The sequence below is a fragment of the Microtus pennsylvanicus genome, chromosome 14 (genome assembly GCF_037038515.1).
Source record: "Microtus pennsylvanicus isolate mMicPen1 chromosome 14, mMicPen1.hap1, whole genome shotgun sequence".
Classification (NCBI taxonomy): Eukaryota; Metazoa; Chordata; class Mammalia; order Rodentia; family Cricetidae; genus Microtus; species Microtus pennsylvanicus.
Genome location: NC_134592.1, coordinates 15,131,640 through 15,145,055, shown reverse-complemented (window position 1 = coordinate 15,145,055; position 13,416 = coordinate 15,131,640). Strand labels below are relative to the sequence as shown.

The 13,416-nt window shown below is 44.9% G+C and overlaps 1 protein-coding gene across 12 annotated transcripts in view; it reads left to right on the top strand.

Annotated features, from left to right (window-relative positions):
• Positions 1-13,416, top strand: part of Unc79 (unc-79 subunit of NALCN channel complex) — a 242,092-nt gene that overhangs the window by 209,772 nt on the left and 18,904 nt on the right. For all 12 annotated transcript variants that reach the window (XM_075947625.1, XM_075947627.1, XM_075947626.1 and 9 more), the window contains one exon: positions 8,542-8,646. In XM_075947625.1, coding sequence (XP_075803740.1) covers positions 8,542-8,646 — 105 coding nt within the window. The remainder of the gene's footprint in view (positions 1-8,541; positions 8,647-13,416) is intronic.

Here is a 13,416-nt window from a genome sequence, read left to right as displayed (position 1 = left end):
AAGAATGACAGAGGGAAAAAGAAAAGGGACTTGAAAGCCCACACACAAGCACGCAAGCAGGTCTGTGGAGGGGCTACTGCCTTAGCAATGTAGTGAGCTGAGTGCTGAAGTCCACACAAGAAAAGGCCAGGAGCTGGAGCCAAGTCATCCCCCTCGGGAAGTCAAAACCCTTGGAAAGCTATATGCTGGCTAAAGGGGTGGTTCCGGAAGAATACGTTTGTAATGTGGCAGTGACAAGCAATTCTATGTGTTTTAGCCTTCTAATAGAGAAAGAATATGATGTCCCTTGAGAATTGGTGAACATAGGCTGATCATGGAAAAGATTGCTTTGAAGTTTTAATATCTTGTTGCAGGATATTTGATCACACTGTGAACCCTGAGATTGTGTTATTATTCTTCAGAAACCTGTTTCTAGTTGTGGTGTGGCTCAGCCCTAGTGCACACCTTTAATACAAGGGCCTCTTATTGAATATTATAAACAAGGTTGGTCAGGAGGCAGAGGAAGCAACCAGTTGAGAGGAAGTAAACATAAGATTATTAATAAAAACTATAGAGAATAAGAGGGAGTCAGGAGGATGGATAGAGAGACACACAGGAAATCAAAGGGCAGGAGCTTCAGTTTGTGGAGACTTTGTTTGAGAAGGGAGAGGAGAGGCTTCAGGGATGGCAGTGGAGGAGGAAGGTCAGCTGGGTGCCTTCTCTGCCTCTCTGAGCTAGCAGGCTTTCACCTCAGCATCTGACTCCCAGGTCTTTTTTGGTAAAATCAAACAACTGAGATTTTGTTAAGAGCAATGATACATGCAAGCTGAAGTCACATGACACCCATGCTGCACCACAACAGGCACTCGGCTTTGGCATCTCTGCAGGAGGAAGCTCAGAAACAAACCTCAGGCATGTCTGGAGAGGTGAGCCTGCAGGCCAGCCCAGCCTGATTCCTGGGGCTAGAAGCTCAGAAACAAACCTCAGGCATGTCTGGAGAGGTGAGCCTGCAGGCCAGCCCAGCCTGATTCCTGGGGCTAGATGCTCAGAAACAAACCTCAGGCATGTCTGGAGAGGTGAGCCTGCAGGCCAGCCCAGCCTGATTCCTGGGGCGAAAACCCTGATGAGCAGAAGTAACTAAGCTCCACTCTCCACCACGGCCTGGATTAGTAGAGCCAATAAATAGTGATATTCTTTCTCCTAAGATATGGAAACTGTGAGGCAGGGGCTATCAGAGTATACACTATCCTGTAAGCATGCAAAGGATTAAAAAACTAGAAAAAGATTTAGTCATTTTAGATAAAAAATCAGCTTAAGTTAAGCTTGATAAAAAGTGAAAAATAACCACTAACACTGAAAAGAACCTCAATTCACAGGTTAACTCAGTGTTTGCAGACAGACGGATCTGAACCTGCACACTAATAGGACAGATCAGGGAGCACTACCCAAACAGTCTGTGAGGGTAGCAGCCACGAGCACCACATCAGCCACGAGCACCACATCAGCCACGAGCACCACATCAGCCATGAGCACCACAAATTAGAGACAGCTTACAGGGAGAATTGGGAGCAAGGGAAAACAGCAAAACAAATCTTAAAAAATTCAGACAAAGATTAAAAAATGAAAGATAAAAAGATCTAACACACATTAAGTAAATCTGTAGACTAGACTTTTATCATTTCCATGATTAATGAAAATCATCAGCTTTATTATTTGGGACACAATGTGTCCAGAAATATTCTAGATCCAGCCTCACCACTCACCTTCACCTGCTCACCTGCACCTGCTCACCTGCACCCGCGCACCTGCACCTGCTCACCTGCATCCACTCACCTTCACTCGCTCACCTGCACCCACTTATGTTCACCCACTCACCCGCTCACCTGCACCCACTCACCTGCACCCACTCACCTTCACTCGCTCACCTGCACCCACTTATGTTCACCCACTCACCCGCTCACCTGCACCCACTCACCTGCACCCACTCACCTTCACTCGCTCACCTGCACCCACTTATGTTCACCCACTCACCCGCTCACCTGCACCCACTCACCTGCACCCACTCACCTTCACTCGCTCACCTGCACCCACTTATGTTCACCCACTCACCCGCTCACCTGCACCCACTCACCTGCACCCACTCACCTTCACTCGCTCACCTGCACCCACTTATGTTCACCCACTCACCTGCTCACCTGCACCCGCGCACCTGCACCCGCTCACCTGCACCCGCTGCCCTGTGCCTGCTCATCTGCACCTGCTCATCTGCACCCTCACCTGCACCCGCTCACCTGCACCCACTCACAGGCACCTGCTCTCCTATGCCCACTCACTAGCACCCACCCACCTGCAGCCACTCACCTACATACACATTAGTTTATATGACCAGCTGTGATTTGGAACAAGCAAGAAAAAGAAAATAGTTTAAGAGCAACTGAGAGAAAACACTCTGAAAATAGACCTCACAACTGCACAATGCAACCCCAGAGGGAGATGGATCCTAGTGGGAAAGGTCTTTAAGGTGATATAAGGGGGAAAATGTTCACCTAGAATTCTCTCCAGCTAAGAGATCTTTTAAGAACGGAGGTTAAAGAGATTAAAGTAAGTTTTCCTATTTAAAAAAGAAAGAATGGAGGCTAAAAGGTAGACCCATATCTATCACCATGCACAAAACTCAAGTCCAGATGGATCAAAGACCTCAACATAAAGCCAGCCACACTGAACCTCATAGAAGAGAAAGTGGAAAGTACACTTGAACACAACACTGGCACAAAAGAGACCACTTCCTAAATATAACCCCAATAGCACAGACAGTAAGAGCAACAATTAGTAAATGGGACCTCCTGAAACTGAGAAGCTTCTGTAAAGCAAAGGACATGGTCAACAAGACAAAACTGCAGCCTACATAATGGGAAAAGATCTTCATCAACCCCACATCAGACAGAAGTCTGATCTCCAAAATATACAAAGAACTCAAGAAACTTGACATCAAAAGAATGAATAATTCAATGAAAAAACTGAGGTACAGACCTAAACAGAGAACTCTCAACAGACAAATCTCAAAAGGTAGGTAAGGAATTTCTCAACATCTTCAGCCATCATAGAAATGCAAATCAAAACAACTCTGAGATTCCATCTTATACCTGTAAGAATGACAAGAGCAAAAACACTGATAACAACTTATCCTGGAGAGGATGTGGGGTAAAGGGAACACTCCTCCATTGCTGCTGGGTGTGCAAACTGATACAGATGCTTTAGAAACCAACGTGGAGATTTTTCAGAAATTAGGAATCAATCTACCTCAAGACCCAGCAATACCACTTTTGGGTATATACCCAAAGGATGCTCAATCATACCACAAGGACATGTGCTCAACTATTCATAGCAGCATTATTCATAATAGCCAGAACGTAGAAACAACCTAAGTGACCCTCAACTGAAGAATGGATAAGGAAAATGTGATACATTTACACAAGGGAGTACATCTTGAAATTTTCAGGCAAATGGATAGATCTAGAAAAAAACCATATTGAGTGAGGTAACCCAGATCCAGAGAGACAAATATCATATGTACTCATTCATAAGTGGCTTTTAGATATAAAGCAAAGAAAAATCAGCCTACAGTTCACAACCCCAAAGAACCTAGACAACAAAGAGAATCCTAAGAGAGACATACATGGGTCTACATAGACAGGAAAAAAAAAAAACAAGATCTCCTGAGTAAATTAGGAGCGTGGGGTCATGGGAGAGGGTAGAAGGGGAGAGGGAAAGGAGGAAGAGGAGTGGAGAAAAAAGAGCTCAATAAAATCAATAAGAATAGAATAGAGGCTAAGGAGGTATTTATGAGGAAGAAAATAAAATATTATTTCTCTTGAAGATTCATTAATTTTTACTTTCTGTGTATGTGTGAATACCTGCATGTATGTATCTGCACCATGTGTATGTCTAGTGCCCAAGAAGGCCAGAGGAGAGCAATGAATCCCATGGAATTGGAGTTACAGATATGAACTGTTGCATGTGGGTGCTGGGAACTGAGCCCAGGCCCTCTGCAAGGGCAGTACTTGCTCTTAACTGCTGAGACATCTCCCCAGCCCCTGAAAATGTGAATATATTCTTATTGAAGTAATATTTCAAGATGTATTACAATAAGAAGGGAATTGAACCAACAAAGAAGGTTTTAAATATAGGATATTTACCAAAGAAATTAATAAAATGTGTAAGTCTAAGTGATCATTGGTAATATAAAGCAACAGTAGTGATAATATTAACTAAGCAGAAAACAAAAGGACAATTAAATACCTGCTAACAATAACCTGTATATAGGGTGTGACTGTGTGTATGTGTCTGTCTCTCTGTATGTATATGTCTCTGTGTGTGTGTTTATGTGTATCTGTGTCTGCCTGTGTCTGTGTGTGTGTGTGTTTGTGTGTATCTGTGACTGTGTGTGTATGTCTGTGCGTGTGTGTGTGAACAGTTGAGGCTGGAGTTAACATTGTTTCTCCTGACTCCAGCAGAGGAGGGCAGCAGGGAAAGAGAGGACAGACAGCTGGGATCTACAGGACTGTAAAATAGACTTTCAGCCAAACATTTACTACTAGTAAATCATGGATGCATTTATTTTAGAACAGTTATTTGGTGTACATACTTTTACCATTTATTAAAGGTAAAAGAAAGTTTCAAGGATGGAAAGATGGCTCAGTGGTAAGAAAGCCTACCTACCCCTGCAGAGGACTCCAGTCTCTTCCCAGCACCCGTGCTAGCTGCTTAAAAATCCAGTTCCAGGGGATTCAACACCCTCTTCTGGCTACTACAGGCACCTGCACTCATGGGCACATACCCCCACACAGATACATGCACAAACACATTAAAAATTTTAAAAATCCAGGCAGTGGTGGCACATGCATTTAATCCCAGCACTCAGGAGGCAGAGGCAGGTGGATCTCTGTGAATTCGAGGCCAGCCTGGTCTACAGAGTGAGTTCCAGGACAGCCAGGGCTACACATAGAAAAATCCCTGTCTTTAGACAAACCAAAAACAATAAATAAATAAATTTTAAAAATCTTTATTAAAAAATTCTTATTAATGAGTTGGATATGCTTGTTTATTGTGTAAAGAATCAAATCTTGCCAGAATATGTGCAGGACACGAATAGAATACTGCAGGACATAGATTATCTTCAAGGTTTTCAGAGTTGTTTGGTATTTTTATTTTATTCTCATCAGGCCTGAAAACCAGGCTTTACATAAACACGTAGCACAAAAACTGTGGAAGTGTGTTCAAGACCGTCTCAAATTATTGTAAACCTTTTCCTAATTCCAATCTAAAATATATGCAGGGATTGTAAAAATGAAATGTAAGTCAGCAGCTGAAACGGCAATTTTAAAATCAAACATTCTAACTCTGTGAATCAGAGGTTACTCGGTGCGCACATGCTTAGAAATTGCAGTATGGGGGCAGGAGAGATGGCTCAGTGGTTAAGAGCATTGCCTGCTCTTCCAAAGGTCATGAGTTCAATTCCCAGCAACCACATGGTGGCTCACAACCATCTGTAATGAGTTTGGTGCCCTCTTCTGGCCTGCAGACACACACACACACACACACAGAGAGAGAGAGAGAGAGAGAATATTGTATACATAATAAATAAATAAATATTTTTTTAAATATTTATTTATTTATTTGTTATGTATACAATAGTCTATCTGTATGTATGCCTGCAGGCCAGAAGAGGGCACCAGACCCCATTACAGATGGTTGTGAGCCACCATGTGGTTGCTGGGAATTGAACTCAGGACCTTTGGAAGAGCAGGCAATGCTCTTAACCTCTGAGCCATCTCTCCAGCCCCCAATAAATATTTTTTTAAAGAAAATAAATTGCAGTATGGCAATGGGACCATCTTAGAAGTCTTTCCCACAACAAACCTTGTATTTCTGTAAAAGCAGAGCCTTTGTATGCACAACAGAAACACGACAGTCGCTTGCATGCCACAGCCTGAGCAGAGGTGTTTCAGGCAGTGCAGTCCGGCATGCACAGTGTAGTGTGTGTTTGGTGTATGTGTGTGTGTGGTTTGTGTGTGTTGTGTGTGTGTTGTGTTGTGTAGTGTGTATATGTGTTGTGTGTGTTGTGTGTGTGTGTTGTGTGTGTAGTGTGTATGTGTGGTATGTGTGTGGTGTCTGTGATGTCTGTGTTGTATGTGTTGTGTTGTATAGTGTGTATGTGTGGGGTGTGTGTGTGTGTGTGTGGTGTGTGTGTAGTGTGTATGTGTGGTATGTGTGTGGTGTCTGTGTTGTATGTGTTGTGTTGTGTAGTGTGTGTGTGTGTGTGTGTGTGTGTGTGTGTGGTGTGTTCAGAACAGAGGCTGCAGCAGAGTCACACAATGATGCAACACAGGCGAGAGCTACAGAACACCTGGCAGTCATCACATGTTTAACCTTAGGATTTGGTCAAGAAAACTTTTACTGTTGCCAGTGTCTTCCACTCACCTCTTTTGCCAGCCTTACATGGAGTTATATGGCAGTTGTGAGCAGCCAGGCAGTGGTGACACAAGCCTTTAATTCCAGCACTCGGGAGGCAGAGGCAGGTGGATCTCTGAGTTCAAGGCCAGCCTGGTCTACAGAGTGAGTTCCAGGATAACCAGGGATACACACAGAAACCCTGTCTTGAAAAACTCAAACCAAAACCAAACAAAAAGTTGTGAGCACAGTAATTTGAAGCTAGATCCCCACTTACCACTTTGAAAGGTTTGTTTTAGAGCCAGTAAAATGGTGTTGTGTCAGGACGGAAGCATCTGCCACAAAGCCTGACAACCAGAACTTGACAGAACTCACATGGTGGAAGGTCACCAGGCCCTGCAAGTTGACACACACACAAACACACACACACACACACGCTTGCGTGCGCGCACACACACACACACGTTTTTTTAAAATTGGAATTTTTTTTTATTAAACAGGCTATTCTCTTTTAAGCTTCTTGGGAGCATCAGTATGTTAACCAAATATACAGACATGACGCCAGGGACCAGAAGAGCACAATACTACAGGGTGGTGAGCCTGGCCCTGCACACTTCAGGGTGGTGAACTTGGCCCTGAAGGCCAGTTTTTCCCTGGAAATGTTGATCGGCTTTCTTTTTGGCACTTCCGATAGTTAAGGAGGGCAGAGAAATGAGCGTCCGACTGGAGAGCCGGATTCCACATCCTCCACAAGAGTATACCTCCATCTAGGGCTCAGACTAAGAAAGACCAGAGTAAACTCAGAGCACAGTTGTTGGCTCTGAGGTTCAATCCACAAGCCTTTCTGTGACTAAGGTAGCCGTGGTCAGCCAGTGCAGGCCACACGCACCTGGGAAGAAGAAGCAGAAGGCTCTTCGAAGGTAGATAACAGTTGTGGAAACACAGTATCTCTACATGGAACAGCAAAGTGAAAACCTTCAGTACACAGCTAACATAACCAGCTAAACACACAGACACAGTGGATGAGAATGAATACTCCCCAGAGCCCCTGAGGTCTCTGCCATGTGCGGCCCTGTCCTAAGTGCTCGTTACCTGCGAGCTCAGCCCATTTTAATTCCTTAACTGTACACTTACACACTACACGCTCTACCACATGAGTGCTGTGTTCAGTAATGGAGACAGTCCATCTAATATGAAGCTGATGATGGTGAATTGTGGCGCAACTATGCAATATAATGCTAATAAATTGTTGACTCAAAATAATGAGTTAAGAATATCGAGAGGTGCCGGGCGGTGGTGGCGCACGCCTTTAATCCCAGCACTCGGGAGGCAGAGGCAGGCGGATCTCTGTGAGTTCGAGGCCAGCCTGGTCTACAGAGCTAGTGCCAGGACAGGCTCCAAAGCTACAGAGAAACCCTGTCTCGAAAAAGCTAAAAAAATAAAAAAGGAAAAAAAAGAATATCAAGAGGTATTAAGCAACATAAAAAATTCTGAAGAAAAGATATGCATAGTATATGGTGCCATGGTCCTAAGGTTAAAAAAACATTCCAATAGAGGTGTGTTTGTGTAGTCCAATATGGAAACACACAACAAGCAACAGAATCCGAGTAGAGAGGACTTCCAGGAAGGGAGGAAACACGGAATGGGGATGGTGGGTGCATAAAATGTCCCCTTCTCTCTGCTTTCTGTACACTTGAAATCATCCAGGTCAGAAAGGAGTGTCTTGGAGGGAACATGGAGTTTTTTGGGGATCTATGCCCACTTCTCTCTGTGTCCACCCTTTGTACTGGAAAACATACGCTTAGTTAGTTCTGTTGGGTTGTGCAGCTTGTGAACTCTGCTGCCTGCGACTCAGAAGAGAATCCTGTGGTTCTGATGTTTAAGAGACTCTGTTGCTTCTTGTCCACTCTGTGACGTACCCTTGTGGCGGCAGCGAACTCATTCTGCACACAGAACTCTCCTTTAGTTTCAATTTTATCTACGAAAGACAGCTCATTGTACTTTAAACACCGGTTTGAATTTCCGATCTGTAAATCTTTGAAGCTTATTTGATGTAGGTCATACAAATTGAATTCTGAAAATGACTGACCCCTTTTATTTTGCTTTATCTAGGAACGGGATAAATTCTACCTGTCTCGGAGTGTTGTTCTGGAACTTCTCCAGGCCCTGAAGTTCAAGTCTCCATTGCCAGATACAAACCTCCTGCTTCTTGTCCAGGTAGATCTGTGCTGCGTCTGCAAAACTTTTCATGTTGTTGTGTGTGTTGGGGAAAGGTGACGGAGGCCTGGGTCGTGTGCTCGAGGCCAAAGCACTTGTCAAGAGACGGGAGTGTCACTCTAATCCCCATGGTGCACTTGGCACTTCCACTTGCTAAATAGACAAACGAGGAGTAATTTTTGTCTCAGTGTGGACCTAGTTTTGTGTATGATAAAAATATAGAATAAAACAATAATTTTTGTCATCAAGAAACTTGTAACTTAGGGCTGAAAAGATGGTCAGTGGTTTGCTTTTCTACAAGTCCAAGTTTGGTTCCTAGCACCCATATCTGGCTTAGTCAGCTCAAAGAGCTCCGACACACACACACACACACACACACACACACACACACACACACACACAGAAATTTGCAGAGATGGAACTAAGAAAGCTAAGAGCGAGGATGCAGTCTGACCTTTTCCTGCATGGTTCAATCAGCATGCACAAGCCCCAAAATCTTCTGTATTCATGAGGATGGGCCAGACCAGACACAGCCAAGGGGCGGGATGTGTTGTGTTAATGGGTGGGAGATGAGAATCAGCCTCCGTGTGTCCACTGAGGCAGAGGACTTGAGGGCAAGCACTGGAGAGTTAATGACAATGAATATGCTTGGATATTGAACTACAAAGGAGGGGCTGAAGCCCTCTGTCTCCAGCATCCTTCCTGGCATCGTAGGCAGGCCGGTTTAAACTTCCAAGACAGGCTGTGGCTAGTGTCAGAAAAGAGAGACAAAGATAAAGAAAGTCCTTGGGAAAAGTTGTGAGCAGGACAGATTCCCTCCTGTGTAACCAGGGAAAAACTTATTGTCCTTAGAGCTGGTCACCAGGACAAGTGTCTACTTGGCAAGTCTGACAGCCAGAGACTGGACGGCTTCAAACAGTACAGACAGGAAACAAGCTTGAGGACCCTGGGTTCTCTCCACAGCACTGGACAGCACCTGTCTCCTACTCTCCGTCCTGAGCAGAGCATATCTGTGTGGCCGGTCTTCTTGGGGTCTGGCACCTCACACTGTAGCGGTTGTGGGCTGGTTTCTATGAAGTCCATGAGTCAACCCTAATGAGCGCCTATCACCAGACAACAGAAGAACACTGACAGTTCCAATTACCAGCGCTTACGGCAACCGTGAAAACAGTGATTACTGCATCACTGGTGAATAAATAACAAAGACAAATCCGCGTTAACAAGAAAGGGGGCTAAAAGCGGGCATTCTAAATGAGACTTTTGAATGTTTGTCTGCCGTTAGGAATACAACATTTTTAGATTGTTTTTTAACACTGAGTCTCATTGTGTAGTGCAGGCTAGCCTCTAACTCCTTGGTGCTTCTTTTAAAGACTGAGTCTCATCGCGTAGTGCAGGCTAGCCTCTAACTCCTTAGTGCTTCTTGCCTCAGCCTCCCAAGAACTAGGATTGCATTTTCAAACAAACAATACACACACACACACTGACACCTTCAGTTTAGAAACTGTTCTGGTTTTCCAGGAAACACTGACATCTTACTCTTGAAGAATAGCTTTTTGAACAATGGTTCATCCTTCTCTGACAAAAAAATAAAAATAAAAAATAAACATCATGCTATTTGTTAGTAACTCATCTATAAACTGTTAGAGTAAATCATTCTAGTTATTAATGAGGTGAGATAAAGTGAGGTGTCTCTGAAAGCCAGTGCAGCTCTTGTCTCCACGCTGGGGTCCTGCCCCGTATGAGGTAGGACTATAGATAAGCTTATCTGAATGGAACTGTTAATTGACCCATGGGTAGGGCATACCTTAATTGTGTTTCTGTTAAACGGCAATACCAGAGACCCCTATGCAGTTTGAATTTTCTTTGGGTTGCCAACCAGCTCTCAAATAAAGACACAGAGACTTATTAATTATGAATGCTCAGCTTTAGTTTAAGCTTCTCCCACTGGCTCTTTTAGCTTAATGTTTCTATTCATCGATGTTTTTCCTTGGGGTATTTTACCTTTCTTTCATTTTGTCTGTCCTACTTTCTGGCTTCCTCTGTGTCTGACTGGCTGGACCCTGGCATCTCCCTGGTGTCTCTTTTTTCTTTCTTCCCTGAGTCTAAATTCCTTTTCCTACTTAATCTCCCGGCCCAGAAGTCCTGCCTATATCTCTTCCCTCACTATTGGATGTTTAGCTTTTTATTAGACCAATCAGGTGTCTTAAGCAGGCAAGGTAAAATAACAACACATCTTTACGTAGTTAAACAAATACTCCGCAGCACCCCTACCCAGCAGTGAACGCTCACCTTCTTTCAAGGCAGTCACAGTGCTGGTCTGTTCCACAGTTCCTTGAAATTCTTCATTACTGGTGGCACCCTGGGAGCCCCTCCCCTCCACCACTACTGAGAATGTTTGATGCATGTTAGATAGGCCAGCATATTTGAGGATTCAAGGAAAGCTCCCGTAATAGAATAATAACTTATTAAAAGTCACCGGAAAGACTGACTTCAAGTCCAAATGGGTTCCCTCTGCTCCTGTGTGGAGAGTAGATACTTGGCTAATTTGCATGCACCCCTCCCATGCCGTGGGGTCCCTGCACAATCAAGGGCTGCAGGATCATGTTGGTAGAAGGTCCTCCTTTAAAAATAGGTTAGCTGTGGGCTGAGAACAAAGGTATGGCTGCTGTTTTTAATTCATACCACTGAGCAAGTCATTAATACTAGCTAACCCGCCCTATGGGAGGGGACGTAGACATGCTATTTTGGGTATTTTTTTGCTGATGATGAGTTAAGTAATGACACATAGTGGACGGTGTGCTCCTTTGTGTCCTTTGTTCTTATGGAGGGGTACATACTTCAGTGGCATATTCCTTCCTGAGAGCACAGAATCCTCTTGCTTTTGTTTTCGAGCTTTTATTTTGGGATTATAATATGATGACACCACCTCTCCCTTCCCTGCCCCTCCAGACCCCCATACGCTGCCCCTTGCTCGCTTTCAAATTCATGGCATCTTTTTTCCTTTTACTGTTGTTATGTGAAAGTATAGAGTTTTTGCTTCACTTCCCCCGAGCTCAGTTGTACCTTGATATTTGAGCAGTTCTGTGCAGTTACAGTAGGGCTTTGCCAGTTTGTGGTTGGCAGCTGTAATAAAATGACAGATTTGCTGAGTTCAGTTGCTCATATGCTGTAGAAATACCCTGGGCTGAGGACATTGGTCCCTGGGCTTTCAGAGGATCGTGCGCCTTTGCTCCCTTTCAAGAAAAGCCGGTGTTTTATTTTGACTTGTGTAAGTCGTGACAGTTTTGAGTCTGAGCACACTGTCTGGCAAGGGCAGGTACCTGCTGAAGATGGATCCTAGTGGTCACACCTGTGCTTCTGTGTTGACCCTACCTTGCTCAGTACCCCCTACCTAGGCCATACAAGTACATTTTGAGGGCCAGGACCTTCGGCTGTCCTGAGAGGCCACTCTAATGTCCTTTATGTCACACGTTGGCGTGGCACCATCTTACCAAGGCCGCTGCCACCGTCTCTTTTTTATCGTGAGAATGGGCGTTGACACCGGTGTTCTGATGGGGTTAGAACTTAGCCCTAGGTCACCTGTCTTTGACTCCAAACTCAGACAGCTTTGGAAAAGTCATTTTATGGGAGAGCATGCAGCATCTGCCAGGAGACGGGTTGGGAGTACTTGCTTCTACATCCTGTTCTGCTAAAATTACCCACCTCACTGTTTCTGCGTACAGGTTGTGGCTAAAGTCAAAGGCTTCCTGGTGTTTAAACCTGGCTCAGGACTCTTCCTTACACAACATTAGGGTGAACACGTTAGAAAGGCCATTGATGTAGAGTCCCACCTAGCTGGCTGAAACCTGCTGCCAGTCAGCACTCTCAGATTTGCATCCCCGATTATTTCATCCAAATGTTGGTTTCCATTCCCTTGTCCCACACTTTCCCAGCAGGCCTCCCTGAGCTTTTCTGCTTGATCCCAACTGCTGTTTCTTTCTCCAGTTTGCAGGATGAGCTTATGTAGCTCCACACCGGTGTCTTGACCTCTCCCTCTCAGGTTCCCCACATCTTCCGGATGGGTGGGAAGGAGCGGCTGTATGTCAGAACCTGCTGGGGCTCTGAGTTCTGCAAACCACAGATTCCAAAGTTGCTAGGACAGCTGGCCAGAGGCCAAGAAGAGAAATCAAACAGGAGTTAATTACTCAGCTATCCCTGGGCTTCGTTTAACTGTTCCCCCTAAAACAATAAATAGCCGAATGTTAGATTAAGTAGGAAACACCTGTCAATGCCTATAATGAAAGCAAATTAAATTATAATCTGGCAAGTCCATCCTCATCATGATCTTAAGACGTAATTGATGAATCCATTCACAAACTCTTCCTGGGCTAGGCGGGGACAGCAGGCTAGCTCTTCCTGGGCTTCCCTGGGTAGCAGGCTATCTCTGGAGAGGGTCAGGTCTTATGGAGAGCTCCCAACAGGTTGAGAAGGAAGTGGCAGGCCATTGCAGCCTGAGGTGACAACAGCTGAAATGCCAGTCTGTGGAAAGCCCTGTGGGTGCAGAGGCAGGATCCGGGCACTCCCAGCCCACGACAGTGTGTGTGAATGAGGTGGAGGGAGGAAGATGGACACGGAGGATCCTCAGAGGGGAAGAAACAGAACAGTCACTCTGACACCCATCTGAGTTGTGCTGTCATGACAGACGTTGTGAAAGTCCAGGGTTGTGTGCCAGCAGCTGTCAAACGCTGCAGGATGGACTGGGCGGCTTGGGAGCTCTGAGGGCCCCCTCCA